Below are 24,813 nucleotides of genomic sequence, written 5' to 3'. Positions count from 1 at the left end.
AGCAGTTAAAATTAATCTATAAAGGTTTTATTGATTACTTCCCAATAATCTATTTCATTATTCAATTTTATTAAAGAGTAGAAAATATGACAAAACTTACTTTTTTTGTTGGTGAGTATATTAAAATAAAACTAAGGTAAATTTACAACATCACCTTGGTCTGACCCTTTTAGAGTTATAATTCTACCATGTATTTCCATCCTTTTCTAGTCAACTCTTAATTCTAGTTCAGTCTGTAACTCATTCATCCAATCACTAACTTAACAAGCCTTTATTGAGTGATTACACTGTGTCAGAAACTGTGCTCTTGTCTTACTCTTGGTTCAGGTGTAGTGTCTGTGTCTTAGTGAAACCCAATCTGTCTCACTCCCATCTAGCTCTTTCCCAGCTGGCTCTTCCTTCCTACAGTCAATTTCCTTTACTTTCTCCTCTTCCTCTGTTCAGTGTCTATGCATTGCTTTTTTAAAAGTGCTTTTCACTAGCCTGATGGTGAACGCTTCTCTTTTTTTCTCCCTAGATCTTCTCTTTAGGTGATGTTTTCAATTCCCATAATGCCACCATTATGTTAATGACTTACAAATTTATATCCCAGACTTTCCTTCTAAGATCCACACTTGTATAGACAACAGCTTTTGCTATTTCCATTGCATCTCAAAAAGGTATCAGAATCATATTATGCCACAAAATGGGACTCTTGATTCCTACACCCTTAACCTCTCCTTCCAAATTTTGTTTACTTGAAAAAATCCTGCTTGGCCCCCCTTCTTTGGATATCTTTTCTCTCATTTGTCATATCTCTATATAGCCTTCAGCATCTCAATGCAGAGCTGCATGGTGGGTTTTGCCTAAGTTAAATCCATGGGAAGCGGCAGCTGTGGCCAAGAATGTTGTCTAGTTTTCTCCTTCATCAAGAAACTTAAAAGTAAATGTCACCTTCCCTTTGGTGCTTTTTGCTGGGAACCTCACCTAAATTTGTGTATTCTACTCTTTCTTTAAGGATAAATTCATAGGTTTTCCAGGAATTCTTATACTACTATTTAGGAACGCTGCTCTAGACCAGGGATTATTCCTGGGACAGCTGCGAATAGATTTAAGCTTCTAGAAGAGATCAATATTCAGTGTATTATCAGAGTGGATTCAATGATAACTCATTTTTAACTTTTGCCGTATTTCTCTGTTTCCATATTTTAGCATTAAGAGCATTCGTTGATGTATTTGATTTTTAAATCCTTTCCATTTAATACTATGCTTTCTGCTTTTAAGACTCTGTTTGTATGTTTTTAGCTAGAAATTTCTTGATTTGACCCTAATATTTGTCTGCGCAAATACATCTCCTGGTTTCCAATTTCTCATGCGTTTCCATCATTTTATGATAAATGTCTTACTAAATACCAAATGTTTATCTTTTATTCACCTACTGTGAGCACTTAGAACACTTAATTTCCAGGTGGCAACCACCTGGAAAATTTATAGTGTTGGAAAATTTCAAATTTATCTGCTATAACCAGCAGACACATTAACCTCTTTGTTGCTATAGCCTTCTAAAAATGCCAGTTAAAATGTGTTAGTGAGTTTGATACATATTTTGAATAATCAGTATTAGTTATTAGTTTAATTGCATTTTATATCCCCTGCAGCAGAGTCAACAACACAGCTAACATTATATTGGTTGGAATCATTATGTCGTGGAGGTTGTAGGTTGGGGCCTCATAATTTGTGTATGATATATTAATTCATTTGGTCTTTCAAATCAGTAGTAGACTATTAGAATGTTATGAAAAGACACTTTTTTTTACCCATATCTGCCTATATGATGTAGTTAATAGGATACATTTTTGGTGGTGGAAATATTTATAATAAAATAATTTAGTTATAGAAGACAACCATGTGAGACATTGCTTTTATTGAATGGCAAGGGAACAAAAATGTTTTCTAACTGTTACAAGCTATACTGTTCCCTCATAAATTCCTATGTTAAAGCCCTAAACCTCAGTATGTCAGAACTTGACTATGTTTGGAGATAGGGCCTTTAAAGAGAGGAGAGTTAAAATGAGATCATTAGGATATCCCTAATCCAATCTGACCTGTGTCCTTGTAAGAAGAGGAAATTTAGAGTCACAGCCATTCAGGAATGTACATGTACAGAGCATAGACCATGTGAAGACACAGTGAGGAGGTGGCCATCTGCAAGCCATGGGGAGGGGCCTGGAGCAGATCATTTCCTTACGCCCCTCAGAGGAAACCAACTCTGCTGACACCTTGATCTTGGACTTCTGGCCTCCAGAATTGAGGAAATGAATTTCTGTTGTTTAAGCCACTCAGCCTGGGGTATTTTGTGAAGGCAGCCCTAGCAATCTAATATACTAACTTAAGACATTTTTCTCATTTGCTTAGAGGTCTTTGGCTATAGCATAGAGTATCCTATACTGAATGGTTTTTCACTTTATCAAATCAGTTGAAGTAGCAGTTGTAGAGCTGCTGTGTTGGATGTGCACTAGTAATCAATTTAGAAATATCAAATGTTCTTCTACAAACTATGAATTATCACATGATTTGAAATAATTGCAAGTATGCTTCAATTCCTCTTTTGAGTAGACATGAAACATAAAGTAGTACAGGTATAAGGATATGTTAAGGGATTTTAAATAAATATATTCATGAAAATTCTCATTTAATTTCAGGATTAGATCTATGGCATTTCATAGATTTTGTTTTAGAATACACTTAATCATACTATAGTAAGTTTTTGTTTTGTCTTTTCCTTTTACTCACTATATCCGTATATATATATATCCATAAATATATATATATATTTCTTTTCCATTTCTCCCTGTTTTGCTACTATAATAGTTGTAATTTTCATATAAGCAGGTAACTGATAAAAATTAGTAACACTCTGAGTTATCTCTTGACACCTTTCCAAAAGTAAGGCATAGGTGGATGATGTTACTTTTTTTTTTTTTTCATTTTCCTATGGGAATAATGAAAGTATTTAGTATATCCAAGTTGTGTAGTGCTGGTTCTACAGATAGATTGTGGAGTAAAACCTATTTTCGTAAAGCCAGCTTATGACTCCTAATGGTTTTATGTCTCAGGGAACTAATTTGACTATCTGCAGTCATCTAGTAAGTATACTTAGGAATTTACTTAGGAATTCTAAAGCATACATTAGTATACTTTACATATATATTTAGTAAGTATACTTAGGAATTCTAAAATAATTTTAATGTTACTATAAGCCAAATATAATAAAAGTTAAATTTATTTTTAAAACATAATTTATATATGTTTGCATATACTTACCAAAATGTTAGAATATGTACAATTTTATGTTCAACAAATTAATACTTTTTTCACAAAAAGATATGATGAGATATAACTGGGCCATTCCCAAGGTAATTACAGGATTTGTGAAAAATATTTATAGTGTATTGCAAGTGTGGTATACTGGTAAGAGACCATATATTTAAATCCTGCCAGTTTATTTCCAGGGATTATCTGTATAGAGTTGGCATCAAAAGTTTAAGTTGTAGACTTGGATATGAGATTGTAAGAGTAATCATTTCGTAGTGCAAATATAAACTGTTTTGGAAAGCAGCAGAGTGGAATAGAAAGAGCATGTCCCAAAATCACTAGAAGGATTAAGGATTCTGTAGATTGACGTTGAAGAACACTGGGCACGGAGGAACTACTTGCAGCTAAAGATTGCTTTTTGAGATACTGAGCTAGGAACATTTCCTGAATCTGCTGTGGCTTGGGCTGATAGATGATGATGAAGAAGAAAACCACATCAGGAAGACCTCTATATCTTTTTGGAGGTTAACAGGCTGAAAGTGGCATCAATACATCATTAATCTTTTCAAGAAACTAACAGTTTACAGTGTTTGCAGATTTTGGGCCAGCTACAGATTTGAAGTAGCTACTTGAGCAGTTCTGTCAGTGTCACCTATGAACTATAGCAAACATCAAGTAACAGGACTGTATCACCAGTGACGACCAAGGTTTTAGAACTCTCTTACACTCGTGGCTGTAAAGCAATATTTACTGCACCTTAGTTTTGCAATATGAAGTAGGAAATTACAAAGTAGGTGAAAGAAAATTTCAGAATAGTGTATTCTGAAGGACAGTTTAACATAACAAATCTGTGTACTACAAAGAAACCTAAGCAGTGGATAGAGCAAACACATTAATGGCAATCTTATGAATCTTGTTGGAGACAAGGTTGACATGTAACCAATTGGGGGGAGAGGTATGGAGATAATCAGATGCTGCAGGTAGAATTGTCACCTACTCTCCAGAAACCAGATTTTATTTATGCATCTTACAGAATTTTGAATTGGTAGTTGTATTGGTTTGCTAGGGCTGCCATAACCAATTACCACAAACTGAGTGCCTGTAAACAACAGAAATTAAATCTCTCACTAAAGTCCCTGAAATCATAGTATTAGTAGGGTTGGCATCTTCAGAAGACTCCAGGGGAGGAAGCATCCATGCTTCTCTTCCAGCTTCTAGTGGCTACCCGGAGTCCTTCATGTTCCTTGGCTTGTAGATGCATCACTCCACTCTCTGCCTGCATCTTCTCACCATCTTCTCTATGTCTCTCCGGGTCCTCACCTCTGCTTATGGACACTAGTCATTGGATGATGTCAGTCACAGGATGATTTCATCTCAAGATCCTTAACTAATTTCATCTGCAAAGTTCCTATTTCCAAATAAGTCACATTCTGAGGTTCTGGGTGGATATGCATTTTTTGGGGGGCACTACTCACCCACTACAGTCATCTTTGGCATAAGTCGTATAACTGCATGGAGATAGCACTGTCATCTTTGAGTATTATGAAACAGTGCAGGGAAATTATACTAATAAGTATATCTGGAAAGCATGTATCATTACATTGTGAAATAGTTTGGTTTTTAAGGGTTATTGTTAATATGCTTCAGAAATACCGTTTTCTTTGTCATTGTGTGAAAATACTAAATTAGTTAAAACTGAAATTATTGTATGCCTTTGTATTAGTCCGTTTTTGCATAGTTATAAAGAGCTACCTGAGACCGAGTAATTTATAAAGAAAAGTGGTTTAAGTGGCTCACAGTTACACAGGCTATACAGGAAGAATGGCTGGGGAGGACTCAGAAAACTTACAATCATGGCAGACGGCAAACGAACAGCACACACATCTTACATGGCTGGAGAAGGAGGAAGAGAGTGCAGGGGGAGGTGCTGCACACTCTTAAACAACCAGATCTCATGAAAACTCACTCACTCTCATGAGAACAGCAAAAGGAAAATTCACCACCATGATCCAATCACCTCCTATCAGTGCCCTTCTCCAACACTGGGGATCACAATTCAACGTGAGATTTGGGAGGGGACACAAATCCAAACCATATCAGCCTGTGAATTTAAGGAATTTTTTTTATTGATAGGCCATGATAACAACAATAACAGTAATAAGTGATTTTAGTGGGCAAAATTAAAAATATGTTTGCAATTAGATTATAGGAACATTATATGATAGGAGAAACTGTTATTTGGACCATGGACTCTGAGGTTAGGTAACTGGTTCACCTGGAGTTGAAACCCCAGCTTGTTATAGGTATAATCTTAGACAAGTATCTTATTCTGTCTGAGCTTCCCTTTTCCTACCTATAAAATGGGTGCAATATTAGTACTTAACCCAGAGGTTTGTTGTGAGGATTAAATAGGTTAATATGTACAAATGTTTATAAAGTTTGAAAAGTACCTATTAATCATTGTATAAATATTCTCTATGTTTGTTATAGTGTTGGTGTTATTTTTCCGTGATTACTTATTGTTGACACACATCTGCCTGTCATTAACAGTGCAGGTAAACATGAGTCTATGTGAATAATATGTTATTATAGAATTTTAATATGTATTGTCAGAAATTTGAACAGATTCCAACGGTGTGTTTCCTGAAGCTTATTCAAACTTTGGAACATAACAACCATAAATTTTGTAGGTTTATGTTAGTAGTTTTCTAAAAATGTTGGTACTTTTCTAAAAATTAAAGAATAATACACATGCAGTTACGTAAGTGTACAGGACCATAAATGTATACAGCTTAATGCATTTTCACGAGTTGGACATACTAACATAGGGAATGGAATTTGGAAAATGGGTTCTATTTTTGTCCTCTGCTTCAGCCTGCAACACTTTATTTTGTATTTTGAACTTTGACATAAGATTTCTTTTGAAAACAGTTCTAGTACTAAACAACCTTTGAAAACAACTGGTCTCCAGCAACTCTTCAACTCTGAGTTTATTTTTCTGGAGGTGATGCGTGAATTTAAAAAAGAAATTTTTTCATTTCAGCCAAGAATTATGAAGGAATGCCATATGGAAATATGAACTAACTTATGAGAAATGATATAAGTGATAGGAAAATCTAAAATGATATTTATTCACACTCGTAGGAAAACCTAAAGAAAATAAGACCTTGGGTAATCGTCCCTTCTCCCCTCAGAAGAGATCACCTTTAAGTATAGATTTAAAATTGATCAGCAGTGAGACCCTTTTGTCGTATAAATGTCTACCACTGTGTTGGTGGCTTCTCGGCAGCTCTCTTTCAAACCATATTTTATGGAAAAAAGAGCTAGTGTTAATTAGTAGTTTTTGATATGTTTTGACTCTATAAGAAAAGGACTTTCAAAACAGCTTATTGAACTCCTGTTTGGTAGGCATTGTGCTAGGCACTTGTATTAGCAAGGATTAGGCTTGACTGTGAGTGACAGAAAAAAAAAAAAGTTGGTTTAAATAAGATTCATCTATTTGGCTGGGCGCCGTGGCTCACGCCTGTAATCCCGGCACTTTGGGAGGCTGAGGCGTGCGGATCATGAGGTCAAGAGATTGAGACCATCCTGGCCAACATGGTGAAACTCCGTCTCTACTAAAAATACAAAAATTAGCTGGGCGTGGTGGCGCATGTGTGTAATATCAGCTACTCGGGAGGCTGAGGTAGGAGAATCACTTGGACTCGGGAGGCGGAGGTTGCGCCATTACACTCCAACCTGGGCAAAGAGCAAAACTCTGTCTCAAAAAAAAAAAAAAAAAGATTCATCTATTCATTTTTTAATCAGTCATTTACTGAATACCTCATCCATTCCAAGGCACCAAAGAGCTGTGAAAACAAAAGCCTCTGCTTTCTTGAAGTTTACATTTTAGGTGGCAGATATAGAACCAAGCTAATGAAAGAAGTCCATGTATGTCTTATGTCTGACTCTGGCATGCCAGGGCAAGGTTTTTTGCAGTTTTAGATTGAGTGGTCAGAAAAGGTCCTGTAGAGAAAGTGGTCTTTGAGAAAAACTTAAAAGAGTCGTGGAGAGGCCATTTATGTTGGTATTTGAGAGAAGCCTATTCCAGGCAGAGGGAAAAGCATGTGTAAAGGCCTCAAGGTATGGAAGTGAGACTGGAGCAGAGGGAGGGAGGGGGAGCATAATAGGAGATAAGGTCAGAAAGGTAATAGATCCTGTAGGGCATTACTGTCCATTGTAAAGATTTGACTTTAAGATGAGGAGCCACTGGAAGGTTTTGAGCAAAAGAGTGACATCTGACTTAAATTTTCAAAGGATTGCTTTGGCTGCTCTGTTGAGGAAAAAGTGTAGATGAATAATGGTAGAATGAGTGAAACAACTCATGCTGTTGAAGTAATCTAGAGGAGGAATAATGTTGGCTTGGATCGGGAAGAGTAGTGAGGGTGGTAAGAAGTATTTGAAAAATGAATGCATTTTGAGGTTAGAACCAGCAAGATGCGCTCTATGGTTAGATGTGTGGGGCATGAAAGAGAAAAGAGTTATAAAAACTAATGATTTACTGCGATGTAGGGGCAAGTCAAGGAGGAAGATAAATTCTAATTGGAAAAGTGAGTTTAAGGTGCCTACAAAACATTAAGGAAACATGTCCAAATAGGCCACTGTAGTTCAGAGGAAGGATCTAGGCATGAGAAAAAATTTGGACTTTTTTGAAGTCCAGCTAATACACAATCTTGAACTTGTGAGGCTGACCTGGTCTCCAATAGCAGCAAATGAAAACTAGTCTTACTTGAAAGTCAGTCAGTCTGTGCTTAACATTTCCCCTGTGACAAAGTAAAAAGCAGTAAAATTGCCCTGCCATGTACATGTACACAGAACCATTATACTAAGGGAACATTTTGAGTATTGTTATTAAACATTTCTGTTATGCACCTCTTTTTATGTAATATTTATACCATGGTTTTGAACATCTTATCTAAGGGAATTATCAAATCTTATAAGTAAACATGATTTCCTTTGAGATGGGCTTCCCCCACTAATACACTTTCTCTTCTAAAAGGCTGCCTGCCTTTAATACCCTCTTGTACTTGTAAAGGACAGGGCTGGCTCTTTCTTTCAGGGGATGAAATAGCTCAACAGAATTGACTGGAGGCCTTTAACTGGTTGTATTCATTTCCTCCACTTGCCTTCTCCCTTTCCTCTTTCCATGTTCCATAGCAGATGAAGGCATTTCTCTTGCAGTATTATGTAAAAACAACAAAAATTAAACCATCATTGCATACAGTATAGTAAATTAATTAGGGAATGCAAATTCTATTTGTTATTACCTGGGGTTCCATCAAGAATCAGAACAATGGGAAGAAAGAAGATCTGAGTCAGGGAAGTCAAGGAAGGTACAACTACTTGATGAGGATGACTGGCTGTTCACTTAGCATTGCCCCTTTGTCTTTCTTTTTTTTGAGACAAGATCTCCCTCTGTCACCCAGGTTGGAGTGCAGTGATGCAATCATTGCTTACTGTAACTTCAAATTCCTGGGCTCAAGCTATCCTCCTGCTTCAGCCTCTTGGGTAACTAGGAGTATAGGCAGGCACCACTACCCCTGGCTAATTGTTTTAAAAAATTTTATAGAGATGGGGTTTCACTATGTTGCCCAGTCTGGTCTCAAACCCCTGGCCTCAAGTGATCCTCTCACCTCAGCCTCCTAAAGTGCTGAGATTACAGGAGTGAAACACTGCACCCAGCAGCACAGTTTCTTTCAATTTATCTTTGCCTGTTATGAACTAAGCTACAATTTATTTTTACGTTGATTTTTTTTTCAGTATTGTTTTAGTTTTGTATCTTTTTGTCATGTAATGGATTTTATAATGATATTCTAGAATTTAGGTTTTGTTGTAGACCTACTTAATAGTCAGGATTTTTTTTTATACTACTGAGGTTTGTTTTGGACCATCTTGTCCATACAATTTTATTATTTTAACTTGCATTTATAAAATGTTGTTTTAGCTTTATAAAATGCTTTTATTATTACAATTGTTGAGGAAGAAATATATTGCTTGGAGCCTGAAACTAAATAATTTTGCACATGAAACAATTCATTCTATGAGTGTAGGAAGGTTTGATTTAGTTTGCATGTTTAAATTGTCTATGGTAATAACTTCTTTAAGCTTTCCTTAAAGAAGTCAATTTCCCTGGATTGTATCATGATATGTAAGAGTGAGTGTGGCATTTTTTAGTAAGCTTATTATGAAATAAATAATGACCAACACCTCCAGGAGATATTCATAGAGGATTTTTTTTTTAATTACAAAGATTACTTTATGTAACCTCTCCTTTCTTACTTGAAATCTTAATCTAGTAAATCATAGAGGCCATGGTGTTATAAAAAGCATGTACTCATGATTGCTTTAAACTTAAATATTTATAGTTTCGATTTTAACTTTTACTCTAAAGCTTCTTTAACACCTCTGGTGTATAATTATCATAATAATAAGACACTTGGAGAAAAGTCTGTGTCTTAGATTTTAATGTCTGGGATATTTAATCTGTTATATTTTCCTATTTCATTTTTAATGCTCTTATCTGGAGAGGTTAAAGTTAAATCCAAAACCCATTCCTTCAGCAAACATTTGGGTATCTGCAATATGTTTTGTAACGAAAATACAAAGATGAATGGTGACTTATCTTACGGAATTCCCAGCCGTTTGGGAGAGGAAGACAGATAAAAAGATAAATGTAAATAGAGAGTAGTAATTGCAAAGATAGAGATAATTACTAGTTGTGATGGGGAGAAAGGGCACTTTACCTGTGTACTTGCTGTAGTTTTTGACTCCTTGTAAATTATGAATGGTTATGACCCAGGGGTGAAGTGCACAAGGCAGATAGACACACATTATTTCCAGGATCAGGTACCGATTAGATGAAGAGGGATATGGGCAGGGGAACTATAAGCAGTGTGTATTTTGGAGATGAATATTTGGCGGGATATGAAGTAGAGCACCCCAGGTTGTAGGTGGGGCCTTGTTTAGGAACTCAGATGTTATGTAACCAGTTTACTGACATGCATTAAACAGGAAAGGGGCAGCTTTACTGATTGTCTGGAAACCCCTACGCACAGTGTGAAAACGACGCTGGACAAAAACTGTAGGAGACCAGAGATCAGAGAAGAGAAAAGCGTTCCCTATGACTTTAAAAGTGTTAAGTCAGCCAGGCACGGTGGCTCACGCCTGTAATTCCAACACTTTGGGAGTCCAAGGCAGGCAGATCACGAGGTCAGGTGTTCGAGACCAGCCTGACTAACATGGTGAAACCCCGTCTCTACTAAAAGTACAAAAATAAGCTGAGTGGTGGTTTGCGCCTATAATCCCAGCTACTCAGGAGGCTGAGGCAGGAGAATCGCTTGAACCTAGGAGCCGGAGGTTGCAGTGAGCCGAGATCATGCCAGTGCACTCCAGCCTGGGCAGCAGAGTGAGACTCCATCTCAAAAAGAAAAAAAAAAAAAAGAAAGAAAAAAATGGTGTCTCAAAAAAAACAGAAAGAAAAAGGTGTTAAGTCAGGAAGGAATTAAGTACTATTTGTCAAGTAAAATGCCTGCGTGTCATGATTGTTTGAATCTGAGAATTGCAAGAGAGGAAAGGGTCAAGACCAGCAGGTTTCTAGCACAAGAAATGGGATTTATGGTCCTTTTGCCTTCTGTGGTATGGAGATTACACATAGGGAGCTGGTTGGAGATAGAGACACATGATGTCTGAAGTGACTGAGAGATGTCATCTGGTGGAATGTTAACTGAGGAAAATGCAAAAATCAGAATTGTCTAGCTAGCTCTGTTTGATGATGGCTCTGTTTTGTTAATTTTCTTCCAAAGAATGAACCAGGAATACAAAAAATATGATTAATTTCTTGGTGAGAAGATGGAAAGATAAAATTCACACATAGGTCACATACACAGACACCAGTAAGTTAAAAATTCTTTAAGAGTGTACAATTTAATACTCCCTGATATAGTTTTTGTTTTGTTCTGTTTTGTTTCATTTGTTTTTTCCTTTTTTTTGGTGGGGGATGGAGTCTCGCTCCGTCACCCAGGCTGGAGTGCAGTGGCGCGATCTCGGCTCACTGGAAGCTCTGCCTCCCGGGTTCATGCCATTCTCCTGCCTCAACCGCCCGATTAGCTGGGACTACAGGCACTCGCCACCACGCCTGGCTAATTTTTTGTATTTTTAGTAGAGACGGGGTTTCCCCATGTTAGCTAGGATGGTCTCGATGTCCTGACCTTGTGATCCGGATATAGTTAAGATTTTTAAGACATAAAATATAGTTCCTGACCTCAAAGAACTTGACACATGTGAAAAATGTGGCTAAAATTATGTTTGAAGATACATACAAGAATTGTCTATAGAAATAGAATAATTGCTGAAAAAATAAAAACACCAAGGGAATTCTTTTTTTTTTTTTTTTAAGTTCTGTGGTATATGTGTAGGATGTGCAGGTTTGTTACATAGGTAAACATATGCCATGGTGGTTTGCTGCATCTATAAACCCATTACCTAGGTATTAAAAGCCTGCCATGCAGTAGCTATTTTTCCTGATCCTCTCCCTCCTCCTGCCCGCCACCCATACAGGCTCCACTGTGTGTTTTTCCCCTCCCTGTGTCCACATGTTCCCGTTATTCAGATCCGACTTATAAATACACCAAGGGAATTCTTAAAATGCTCTTTAGTTTTACCCATCAGATGGTGTACATTTTCTTAGCCCAGAATTCTCACGCTCCTTTCTTTCTTCCAAGTGTGTGTTGGTCCTTATTTAAAAATCAAGTGAGAGGTTGGTCAATTACATTTAAATCTGCTTAATCATAATGTACAAGTAATGTAATCAGAGGCTTCTGATGAAGCATAGGAAATGGCTTAGTGAGATTTGCATCTGTAGAGTAGCCTCAAGAACCATTTTATTTTTTTGAAGATAGCTTGCTTACTCTTCATGATGTTGACCTGAAATGTTTGAATATGCCCCAAACATTCCTACTATTTTACTCTTTAAAATAGCAACCCTTCTTCTTAGGCTGACTGTCCATGGTCTGGTGATGATGATGTTGAAGATATGATGACTTTACTTTTTCTTTGATTCTAATATCACTTATTTCAATCTTTAAGTTTTTCATTTCTTATTTAGTTCTAATAATAACAGTGCTATTCTTTTTAAAAATTTCATCCTATATTATAGCATGCAAACTGTTATGAAATGTCTGTGAGGTGAAAATACGCGGTGAGATCCTTCTCATTTCACTAATGTGGAAATCAAGCCCAGGAGAAATTGCTTCCAATCATAAAGAGCGTAGTTCCTGACCCACTGACAGCCACAGAATTGGAAAAGGCACAGGACTTTTATCCAGTGGACTAAGTCCCTCTCCCGTCCCTCTCCCACCTACCTGAGAAGGACTCACTCATTGAGGTGGCTCTATCTTCAGTTACCAGTAGCTGGCTTCCTCTGAGGGCAGCCCAGACTTTAGGTACCTCTGAGAATGAGCCAAAAATGTGCTTCTCTTACACCTCCCCACTGGAATTCTGCCCTCTGACCAGATATGTACTTCTATATCCATATGGTACAATGAAAAGTAAATATTTGGTCTTTGCCCCCTGGTTCCTGACACAAAGCTCCTAGAAGTTTTGGAATTTCCTGAGTGACACATATTTTGTATGTTAATGTAGTGACTAAAGGCAGGTAGGGGTATAGCTTCAGGATGAAGACTGGTCTCTAGAAGTAGTAAACATACGATTAAAGGGTTAGAACTATGGGCTTACACCCAATGTATGGGTGCGAGAGGGGCTGAAGATTGAGCTCAATCACAAATGCCAGTGATTTAATCAATAGTGCCTTTGTAATGAGGCTTCAATAAAGACTCTGAAAGAGGATAGGGGAGCTTCTGGGTTGGTAACACATGGATGTGCTTGGAGGGTGGATGTGCTGGAAGGGCAGTGAAACTGTGCACCACCCCCGTCCCACCATTCCTTGTCCTGTACCTCTCTTCCGTTTGGTTGTTCATGGGTTGTATCCTTTATAATAAAGCTATAATCATAAGTATAGTGCTTTCCTGATTTCTGTGAGTCATTCTAGTGAATTGTGGAACTTCAGGGAAGGGAGTTTTGGGAATCCCCAAATTTATAGCGAGTCAGTCTAGAGTGGTCCTCTAGACTGGCAACTGGCATCTGAAATGAGAGTAGTTTTGTGGGAGTGAGCCTTTCTACCTGTACAGCCTGACACTAAATCTGGGTAGTTAGTATCGGAATTGAAGGATTTTCTCCTTAACTTATGGAGTCTGCACTAACTCCAATTGTAGGACACCCAGTTGGTATTGGAGAATTAGACAATTGATTGGTGTTGGAACAATGTATTTGGTGTCAGAAAAAAAATCAAACAATCTATGTTCCCTCCCAACGTTTGCCCTGTGCTTTTTCTCATATGGGAGTCCCTCAGACCTATTGGTCTGTTTTCTAGATCTTTTGCTAATTTGACATGTGTGCATAATAAAATTGGTTAAGCAGACTAAGTATTTTAAGTATGTGGTTTTGTTCAAGGTGAGATACCACTTTAATATATATACTACTTAAAAATATGTATATAAAAAGTTATATATATAACTGCACACTCGCCCATCCATTTAGATGCTTAGGCATATATTCCCTGGGTTTAGGCAGGGAATATGGATTACTTGTGATTGCAATGGGCAAGAATGTATAAGAAACCTCTTATTATGTGAAAATTATATCTGTTTATTTAAATGTTACTGATGGGTTATGAAAATAAAATGTTTATTTCTATAATAATTTATATATAATACAGTGGTTAAAAATAAGGTCTGGAATGAAACTGCTTGAATTCAAATTCTAGCTTCACCAATTTTTAGTTTGACCTTTTTTACTTACCTACTGAGCTCCAGTCTCCTCATCTGTAAAACAGGAATAATAATAATGCCTACTTCATGATGTTCTTGTGAGGATTGAATGAGTTAATTAATAGAAAACACTTAAGACAGTACCTGACATACGTAAACACTTACCACATTTTAGATGTTTTTATTACCATTACTATTATTTTTATTGTCACTGCTACTATTATAACAATTACTGCTACCATTATACTACTAATACACTACTTTTTTGAACCTAATTTATAGCACAAAGTGGATGTATGGCTTATAAACGTTTCTGAGTGTGTGTTTACTTAATAAAAGAGACAAGGTCTTGCTCTGTCACTCAGACTGTGGTGCACTGGTGCCATGACTGGTCACTGTAGCTTCAAACTTCTGGGCTCAAGCAATTTTCCCACCTCAGCCTCCATATTAGCTGGGACTACAGGCACATGTCACCATACTTGGCTGATTTTTTTTTTTTTTTTTAATTTTTGGAGACACAGAGTCTTGTTGTTGTCCAGGCTGGTCTTGAACTCCTGGCTTCAAGCTGATCCTCCTGCCTCAGCTCCTAAAGTGCTAGGATTACAGATGTGCATCCCCATGCCCAGCTTGCTTTTGAACCTTTATTTAATCAGAAGTTGCAGAGTTTTAGGAAGTATAAAAAGTGACTGAACCACCTGTAAGAGTTCTTGAAAAATGATAGAGGAAATGCTAATGAGACTTTAAGGGAGAGATCAAATAGACTAGGAGAGCAAAAGGAATCTCTTCTGTAATGCAGATAGAGAACTTTGAAAGAAGCAAAGAAAAAAATTGGAAATGGGAAGAGTAAATGAAACGCCATTGGCCTAATCAAATAGAAACTTGGTTGTGGATAATTGACAAGCAGACATAAAAATGAAAGAGCATAACATAAGAAATATATGTTACCACTATGAGCAGTGCCCAGCAAGGTATTGGGGAAATGAGTTAAATAGTTAAAAAGGTAAGAATCTGTGATTCTTAAAATTGAGACAATGACTCAGATAATGGTGTGTATTATTATAGTATTTAGTGTGTAAATTCAAAATATCACAGAAAGGGAATACATGAGAAGAGAAAAAAAGCCTACTGAGAAAATATGCATGAGTATAAATCCAGACTAGCTTCATCACGGTGGGAGCAAACAGTTAAAGTACCATCACTCTTCAAGCACAAACAAGTATTATATGTGGTTCTCGGAAGAGTTCAATCATTGGACTCCTTAAACATTGCATCTGAGAATTAGATTGCTAATTTTTTAAAATAAGAAAACACATTTAGATATTAAAAGCTGTTAATGTCAGAATACCAAATGTTATTTTCTGTACAACTAGGTTAAACAAACAATAAAACACCATTTCATATTCTTATACATTATTTTTAATGTCTCCTTACTATTTTATTCTTTTGAACCAAGCTAAAATTAAAAAAAAAAAAAAACTCAGTTTCATTTTGTTGGGCATTTAGATTGCTTCCAAGGATATTCCTATCCTTATAGATAAAACTTGAATTGCACCCATTCTTCAGGATTAATTCAAATCCTAAGAATGGCAGATTACCTTGAATTACTGTATTCATTCTTTAAACATCATTTTATATAGTTCACCTTGAACAAAAACAATAATTTTTTTTTAACCTAGAATTCATTTGTACCTAAAGCAAATATTTTAAAAGTTGGTTTAGGTCACTCTGTCTTCTTTTTGTACTATTAAATCTTTTTCCTAGTGTCATGTAAAATTGACTATGAAAAGATTTTCAGAAATGATCCTTAATGTGTGTTCTGCTGGGTGGCTAGTATATTCTCATAGTGACACAGTGCCCTGGTTTACCATTTCTTCTTCATGTGTACTGTGAGAGCCACTTTAAGTCAAAGAAGGAAAAATATTATTAGATAATAAACACAAATTGTGTTCAGGATATCAGTAAAGAAAGCTTGACATTTGTCATTATAAGTAGCCTCTGATACCTTTTCTTTCCCGTTGTAGATAAGCTTGGACAATAGAAAGAACTTTTCTCCATCTTTCCCATCTACTCACTGTTCCCTGTCAAGAGATGATTTTGAAAAATGTTAAAATTATATTTAAATCAGTCCAATTTTTAAAAATGTTTTCTTTTTGTCTCTGAATAGACTGATGATTTTGTAGTATTTCCAATTGTCAAGAATTCTAATGAAACTTATTTCTGAAGTGTGGTTTACTTGTGTGTGTGAGCATTTCTTAAATTTTGTCTTATGTTTTAAAGACCACCTTACTGAATTTCTTTTATAACTACATTTTAAATTGAAAGGTTAAAAAAAGTGAAATTTATTTTTCTTTATTTTATAATGAATTTTCTTACATTATTGTGAGTTGTTTTCATGAATGTTTTGTTTCTAGGGTGTCTTACCTTTTATGTATTATAATTTTGTCCTTTCAGGGCATTTAATATACTCTCTTTTAGTCTCTGTAGAAACGCTGGAAAAGAATTTGAGGCAGATGGGAAGGCAGCTTCAACAGCTTGAGAAGGAATTGGAAACCTTTCCCCCTCCTGAGGACTTGCATGACAAGTTTGTGACAAAGATGTCCATATCCTTTTGATATCTAAATAACTTAAGTCACTAGTCAACTAGAGATACAATTTATTTAATATTTTAGGTGTCTTTGTGTAACCAGAGATCATTCTGTAGTGCCAAATTACAGAAAGTTTAACCTTTGCCTTCTTGCAGGGAAATTTATCGAAGTGTCTGTCAATCATGAATAATACACAAATGTATGTCTGTTTGTTTGTTTATTTATTTGTTTATTTATTTTTTGAGACCCAGGCTGGAGTGCAGTGGCATGATCTTGGCTCACTGCAACCTCTGCTTCCCAAGTTGAAGCAATTCTCCTGCCTCAGTCTCTCAAGTAGCTGGGCCTACAGGCACGCACCACCACGCCCAGCTAATTTTTTTGTATTTTTAGTAGAGACAGGGTTTCACCATATTGGCCAGACTGGTATCGAACTCCTAACCTCAAGTGATCTGCCAGCCGTCAGCCTCCCAAAGTGCTGGGATTACAGGCATGAGCCACCATGCCCACCCACAAATGTGTGATCATTAATTTCTATTTTTTTCCTTTTTATCAGCTTAGATAATAGTATTTTCTCTCATCTTTTCCCTGTCGTATACCTTATTTCCTTCTGATGTACATGATGAATTGAAAGGATATTAAAACTCAGTTTGAGGAAGTTTGACTCTAAACTCATGATGTGATTTAGATACCTTTGAAATGTTTGAGGAAGCAGATACAAGACTTCATAAACAGGTTTAACTAGTCAGCTTAACTTCAAGAATTGGCATATATTATAAATTAGTTTGTGCTCCATAAAATTTAATATTTCCTTTAGAAATACTAGATGGTTACAAAATCAAAATGGAGTTTATTATAGTCACTACTTGTATTGATATTTTCCTAACCCAAATAAATCGATAAATATATATGTGTGTATATACATACACACACACACACACACACACACACACATATATATATATAATTAATAGCATGAGGCTTGTGTCCTGTTTAAGGTTTCCTTTGTATTCAATTATCTTTATTATCACTAACTTTGCAGGTTAATCTCTAATGAGTAACTGAAGTAATAAACTTTTTTATTTCCTGAAAGTAATGTTGAGTTGCTTTGCAAACCATTTTGTGAAATTACAGACTGATATCTTTTGTGTTGTAATAAAATATTACTACAATGCATTATTAAAATCCCATATGGACAAATGAATTCTGTATGAAAGATAACTCACTTCTAAAATGAGCTCTTATAAATAGACACTCCTAATATCTTAAACTGAGGTACTTGAAATAAAATGACTGTTTTTCCTGTTTCTACCTCTTCTCTCCTGAGATTTAGTGAATCATAAAATTAATATTTGGCTTGTCATAGATTTTATTGTATATGCTTTCAGCTTAATTGTGAACTAGTTGAGTTTTAGCTTCCTTCACTGTCTCTGTCGGGAAATATCATAAAAATATACTCCAGCAACAATCAATTCAGGCTAATGTGTTTGTTTCCTTTTGTATCTTGCCACCCATCCAGTTTCTTATTTCATTAGGGAGGATGCCTTTATCACCATACTGAGTAAGGATTTTTTTTTTTTTTCTTTTAACTACAGGTGAAATCTGTATTCAACAAAAATTTTTTTGTACTACCTTCTCATATGACAAAGTGTGCTTTTAAAAATAAATATATTATTACAGTTATATGTTTCACCATTCTTAGCTTTTTTCTTAATTTTATCATGTTAAAATGTTCATATGTGACAGTTTGTTAATAACTAAGTACTGTTAATTGAACTACTTATTATTGTTCCCTATAGATATAAAGCAGTTCAGAAAAGATTTTGCTTGCATGTAGCTTCTGGTAGTACACTGTGAGTGCACTAATTATGAAGCTCAGGTTTATAGAACCAAGATGAATTCCTGAGCTTGGAGTAAAGGTTGTAGAATCTTGCTTAGCAGACGATCTCAGGACATATCTATACTTGTATTTATGTGACACAAGAAACTGAATGATGTCGGCTTCCTGAAAGGTATGCGGCTCATAAAAAGCAACCAGCAGGAAATCAGAAACAGGAAGGATGATGCTTTGTTGGAAACAATTTTTCATTCCGAGTACAATTATACTCCATGGACAAGAAAGCTACTACATCCTGTCGCTAAATATCACAACCTAGAAGTCTCTAATGAACTGATTAGCATTCGTGTATCTCTTGGAAGTCAGATATATGAACAGTTGGTGCACTTTGCTATTGACAAAGCTTATAATCATAAATATTCTTTGCTGAGATTAGATTGCACTCGTTTGCTTTTCATCTTAGTTAGACATACTAGTTTCGAAGTAATTAAATTCATTCATTGCAAGTCTTTGTTTACATTAATTAGGACTGACAAGTCAGATTTTGCATATTAAATGCATTTATACAGATCTTATTAAAATGGCAAATTGTGAGCTTCTTAGATGTTAAAAAATTGAAGAATTTGGAAGCTAAAATGCACAATGAATAAAATATACTTAAAGTTTGTTATTAACCACTTAAACTTTGTTCATGTTTTTCATTGAAATGCTTATTCATCGAGGTACATATCAAATGTTTGTTTCATTCACCAATTCTGGAAGAATATGTGTATTTTTAAATTTGTTAACAATGTATCTTACAAGTACGTACTTAAATAATTATAATTTAGTGAACTGTTAAATCAATTAATTGAATTGTTTTAAATTATTAAGATACAATTTTATTGTAATGTGAAATTTTACTAATAGCACTTGATGATAGTATATTGTATTTTTATTCTTTCTGTATATGCTTACTCTTTACATATACTGCTTAATATTAAAAAATTGAATTTAGTGCATCCTTTAAAAAGCATGCACTATTATTTCAAATATCATTGACATTTTAGTAATAATTATTACCTCCCACTTGCTAAGTCTAGTCAGAGGCTTAATTAGAGTTGAATATTTCCACAGTAACTACTTGCTTGAAAAATGTGAAACCAAATTCAATGTATATCAGTATTGTTACATGCAAGCTATTATATGTGAGGTGTACGTACTTACTAAATTTTTATCGGTGAGACAATTAAGAATATGCCAGGATTTGTGTCATGTAGTGCTTGTTCCTTTCTCATGATCTTTAAATTCTGTGATATGTCTTATTTTAAGGAGAATAACAAACAGAATTTGGAGCATTGCACTTGAAATTCTTCTTGCATGAGCACTTGCCTTTCTATTTTCTTCCTACTCCCTCTCCTGAGTCTTTCAGAAAAACTTATTTTGCTAGACATTTTTATATTTCTGTATTTATTACAACTTATGTGACAAGTTACTTGACTCCTTTCCATGTTATATTCTTTAAATTTGTTCATTGAAATCCCACTTTATTTTCACACTTTTTTTGTGTGTTATTCTATATAGCAGTGCTTTAGAAACTTCTGAAATCACTGGGTAGATGCTAAAGCCAGCCCAGTAAATTCATTGAGAGAAAGATTTACTTATATCTATATTCTACACTGCATAATGTACAGCATTTTTCAGATAAAGGAATTTAGTATGTTGAACTTTGAACTGTGGCGACTAGGAAGTAAAATAGAAGATTGGAATGGATGAAATGTAAACTTGTATAATACACGGCCCAGTTGTAAGAGTGGGAAGTGGGGCAATTGGGTGATTTATTGCAGCAGATTTTTCTTCTCTTGAATTAGTCTTCTCACTTTCTTCTCCTTTTCTTCTTCTGTTCTTTCTTTCTTGCCTGTCTTCCACTTAATTCCTTCTTAGCAAAGTTTTAAAACTAGCATTAAATGTGCTGCTCTTAATTCTCTCTGAGTCCCCAAATTTATAAAAATCTTTTCATTTTCTGAAGCCTTATACTTACAAGGGAGTACTACCCAATGGACAGCTCACTGCTCTTTAACAGTCAAGCCTGTTTTAGTCAATCTCACTTTCTTAGCCAAGACTTTAACTACCTAACCTCTGTCGCTCTATGTAATATCAAATTTTATTTTCCACATCATACTTATTACTATGTTGAAAATCCAATTCATTTGTTTATTATCTGTCTCCATACTCTAAAAAGTTTCATGACAGCAGGGACTTTGCCTGACTTGTTAGCTACTGTTTTTCCTAGTGCCTAGAATACAGTGGAACTCAGTAAACACTTACTGAATGGCTCGCTGGATCCTGTGTACTTAAGAAAGTCTATGAAATATATTAGACACATAGGACTAAATGATACTGATCCTTATAAAGTATGTTAATGGAATTTATGGGCATCCTCAATGACAGAACTGTAATAAAGGCAGTATGACCTAAGAATAAATGTGGGATATATTTGTGGTAGGTGGTTTGGTAATGAGCAATACTGGCATACCAGGGGTAGAATTCCAAGTCATAGTTGGCCAACACTTAATACTTGTGGTTCAATGCACGTAAACACAGATCTGGTTGTTATCTACCTCTCAAATGGGAAGATGACAGTGATTCTAGTAGAAATTCATGAGAATTTGGCCTCAGTGTTGGTAAAGGAAAACAAAGTAGATTTCCCAAAACATCAAGTAATTGGGCTTATATCAATATTTTTATAATGAATTTTATGAAATGTTTATTTTGTTGAGTATCTCGTGTATTTTTCCAAAGCTCTTGACAAATACAGAAGTTGGAGTTTAACAGTTTGCACAAGGACAGCTAACTACATTTGTGTTTTCTTTTAGATGATGATGATGATGAAGAATTAGAATTCTTTCATATGCTAGTCTACATTTACTCCCTACCTGGCAGTAGTGCTGTCTCTTTTTTCCTTGGTCTTTTCATTGTTTTTCTCAAAGAAAAGGGCCTGCTTCAGTTTCCTTATTTCATCCTCTACTGATGTAAGTTGTGGCCAGAAGAACCATATCTTTTTGAAATTGTGGGCCAAAAAAAATTTTAGATATAAAAATTCCATTTTTAGCTTCTTTCTCTTGGCCTGCCTAAATACTGTTTTTTATTTGTTTTAAATTATGCTAATGGCTAGTCAAAGTTAGTAAAAGGACTTCTGCAAATTTAACTATGTTCCATTTCATTAAATGTTAATTTAAAGGAGCCATAGGCAATTATGAGTGATGCTCTAAAAGAATCATTTTTTCTGGATGTGGTATAGTGACGTTATATCTGACTGCATTAGCAATTTGCCACACAAGAAAGAAAATTTCATTGTTTATTTAGAAAATGTTTTCTAATGTCAGTGGCTCTCACATTCACGTTAAATTCATCTTCTTAATTTCAGTGTGTTTTGAACTATATTATCATGAGTGAGAGAACATTTCTATATGTGTGTGCCTATGTGTGTAATCATAATTTTTAATAATCTAATGCATAAAGGAAATTATATACCAGTTTTCTAAGAGAAGTTAGAACACTAATTTGCTTAGATAATGGAAGAAGTTTTCAGTTTAACTCTTAACATTTTATTTTGTTTGCTTTTAGAACCTTAAAGTTTAAAATAAGTGAGGGATGATAATAACAAGTATTTTTGTGTGCTACTAAATGCCCACCTTTCTGAGAACTTTGCTTGTGTTAACTCATTTAGTTCTCTCAGTAGCCCTGTGAGTTGGTGATATTATTGTTCCCATTTTACAGATGAGGAAATTGAAGCACAGAGACATGAAGGCACTTGCCCACAGGCACACTACTACCAAGTATAGGAGCTAGAAATTGATCCCAAGTTGTCCAATTTAACTGTTGTGTTTAATGCTTGTACTGTTGATTTCAATATCATTGCAATTACTCAGCTGCAACTACTGAACTATAATTTTAAATCATATTGTATGATCTGCATATTATATTATTATAGTAAGTTGGAAGAAAAATTTTTTAAACTTGTTAAAGAGAAATATTAAATATATAAATCTTTTCTAATGATTTCCCAAAGTTAATTGGAAATTGAATTTAAGATTTTGTTGCTATGCAGTATAGACTGACCTTAAGAATTGTGAACTATTAGAAGTAATTTTAGAATTTTGGAAATATAGTAATGGTGGCTATTAGACTAAAACATTGGATTTACAGAGTTCCCCCTGCCCCCAAAGCATTACTTTGTAAATTTCAGAATACCTTAACTATAGTATACAGATTTGTTATCAGTGCAAAAGAACAATATGAGACACTTTCGAAGTTACACGAAAACATGGAAAAGTTATACCAGAGTATAATGGGATACTATGCCATTGATGTGAAGAAGGTGTCTGTGGAAGACTTTCTTACTGACCTGAATAACTTCAGAACCACATTCATGGTATGGTAAAAAAACTGTTTTTTAAAAAGTTTTTTTATTTATACTATCTTATCTATTATCTCATTACATCGTTCTACTCTTGTTGCTGTAGGAAAACCTATCTTTTCTGATTTTGAAAGTTAGCTATAAAATTTCAGATTTAAAAATCTATTGAAAAATGTATGGTTTGTTCTCCTTTTGGCCTTCCCAACATTAAGCTGTAATCAGACATTTTGACTGAAAAAGTGACAAATTCTGAAGTTCTTCATAAAGACTTCCTTGCTGGCTGATTGCAGAGCACTTCTGTAATAAGTTTTTGGCTATGAATTTGTTTCTTTATACTTTAAGATCAATTTGTGTGTTTGTGATATAATTTTACCAAATTCCATGCAGCTTTTATAAGGCTTTTTTTCCTTAATGCATTGTACAATAAGCTACATGCAATTTGCCTTTGAATAGGTTTTACATTCGTAGGGTTTCCTTTAGGATACTTTAATAGGGAGGTCAGGTCTTTGATGTGGAATCCTTTCATTCAGGCATTAAAAATATCTTTTCAAAAATATTAGCTGATTAGGTGGGGGGAAGAAAAGAACTACACACTTATTAAAGTGAGAAGGCATTGTTGCCTCCCTGGGGAAACTGGTGATATATTTCTGCAATGAAAAATTGTTATTCTTAATAGATGGGTAAGTCATTTCTGTATTTTAGCAATTGTTTGTGGTGATTAAAAAGTTTTGAGGTGTGAAGAAAAAGAAGGTTGAATTTAAAGAACTGGTTCTTTTTAATCTCAGGAAAACTTTATTGCTGAGGTTGTTGGACTTGGTTATAATTATTTAGTTAGGATTAGATAGCCTTTTAATAAAAACACTATTTTAAAGGAAAACTAATTTACAGGAAAAATACACATTTGGTCACAGTTCTAATTTATTTTCTCCACAAATTGAAAGCAATTCTGTAAATTATTTTTCATTGTCAGAAATGAATTTGGTTAATAAATATATTTGTGATATACCTGTATGTGTCGCATACTTTGCAATATATTATTTTAAATTTTGTAATGTTTTGTGAAGCAATATGGCTTAGTGGAAATAGTAAAGACTTTGCAGTCTGAGAGAGCTAGATTTGAATTTTATACGAGTTATGTGTGTGAAGACTTATTTAACCTTGAGCCTCAGTTTCCACATTGGTTTTAAAAAAGTAATGTGAATTCCTTCCCCATAAAAATGTTTTAAGTATTAAATGAGATAATATATATTTTAATGTTTATCATAGCTCCTGGCACATGGTAGTTGCTCAATAAATTATTATGCAGTAAAGGGTTAATTCAGCAGGCTTGGGGTGCTCAAAACCTTCATATTCCAAAGAACACTGGCCCCTGACTGGCTACTAAGAGACCTAGAAATATCCTGCCTGATAAGGGCGTTTTATATACCTGGGGCCTTGGGCCAACTTATATAGATATGCTAATGATGTGATTTATGGTGAACACCTGTTTTGTTTACCTGGGGCCCTGGGCCACACTCTCTCCATTTGACCTCTTACTGAGCTGGAGATAGAATAGCTAAGATTAGTCTTCCAGGCAGTCTATGCTTCAGTGACTGACTCTCAATAAAATATTTGACACCAAGACTCACAGAAGCTTCCCAGGTTTGCAATACTTTGTACATGTTGTCACATATTGTTTTGGGGATGATGAAGCATTGTCTGTTGGACTCCACTGAGAGAGGGCAATGGGAAACTTGGATCTGGTTTCTCCTGAAGTCTGCCCTTTGCGCGTTTTTCCTTTTAATAGTGTTTGTAATAAACCATCACAGTGAATATAATGGCTTTTCTCAGTTCTATGAG

At 35.1% G+C, this 24,813-nt stretch overlaps 1 protein-coding gene across 2 annotated transcripts in view; it reads left to right on the top strand.

Annotated features, from left to right (window-relative positions):
- DIAPH3 (diaphanous related formin 3) overlaps positions 1-24,813 on the top strand; it is a 484,172-nt gene that overhangs the window by 299,397 nt on the left and 159,962 nt on the right. For both annotated transcript variants that reach the window (XM_054446718.2, XM_054446717.2), the window contains 2 exons: positions 16,632-16,757; positions 22,826-22,989. In XM_054446718.2, the coding sequence (XP_054302693.1) occupies positions 16,632-16,757; positions 22,826-22,989 (290 nt within the window). The remainder of the gene's footprint in view (positions 1-16,631; positions 16,758-22,825; positions 22,990-24,813) is intronic.

This window comes from Pongo pygmaeus, chromosome 14 (assembly GCF_028885625.2).
Source record: "Pongo pygmaeus isolate AG05252 chromosome 14, NHGRI_mPonPyg2-v2.0_pri, whole genome shotgun sequence".
Taxonomy (NCBI): domain Eukaryota; kingdom Metazoa; phylum Chordata; class Mammalia; order Primates; family Hominidae; genus Pongo; species Pongo pygmaeus.
The sequence above is the reverse complement of the archived record's forward strand: the minus strand, read 5'-3'. Positions and strand labels throughout refer to the sequence as shown.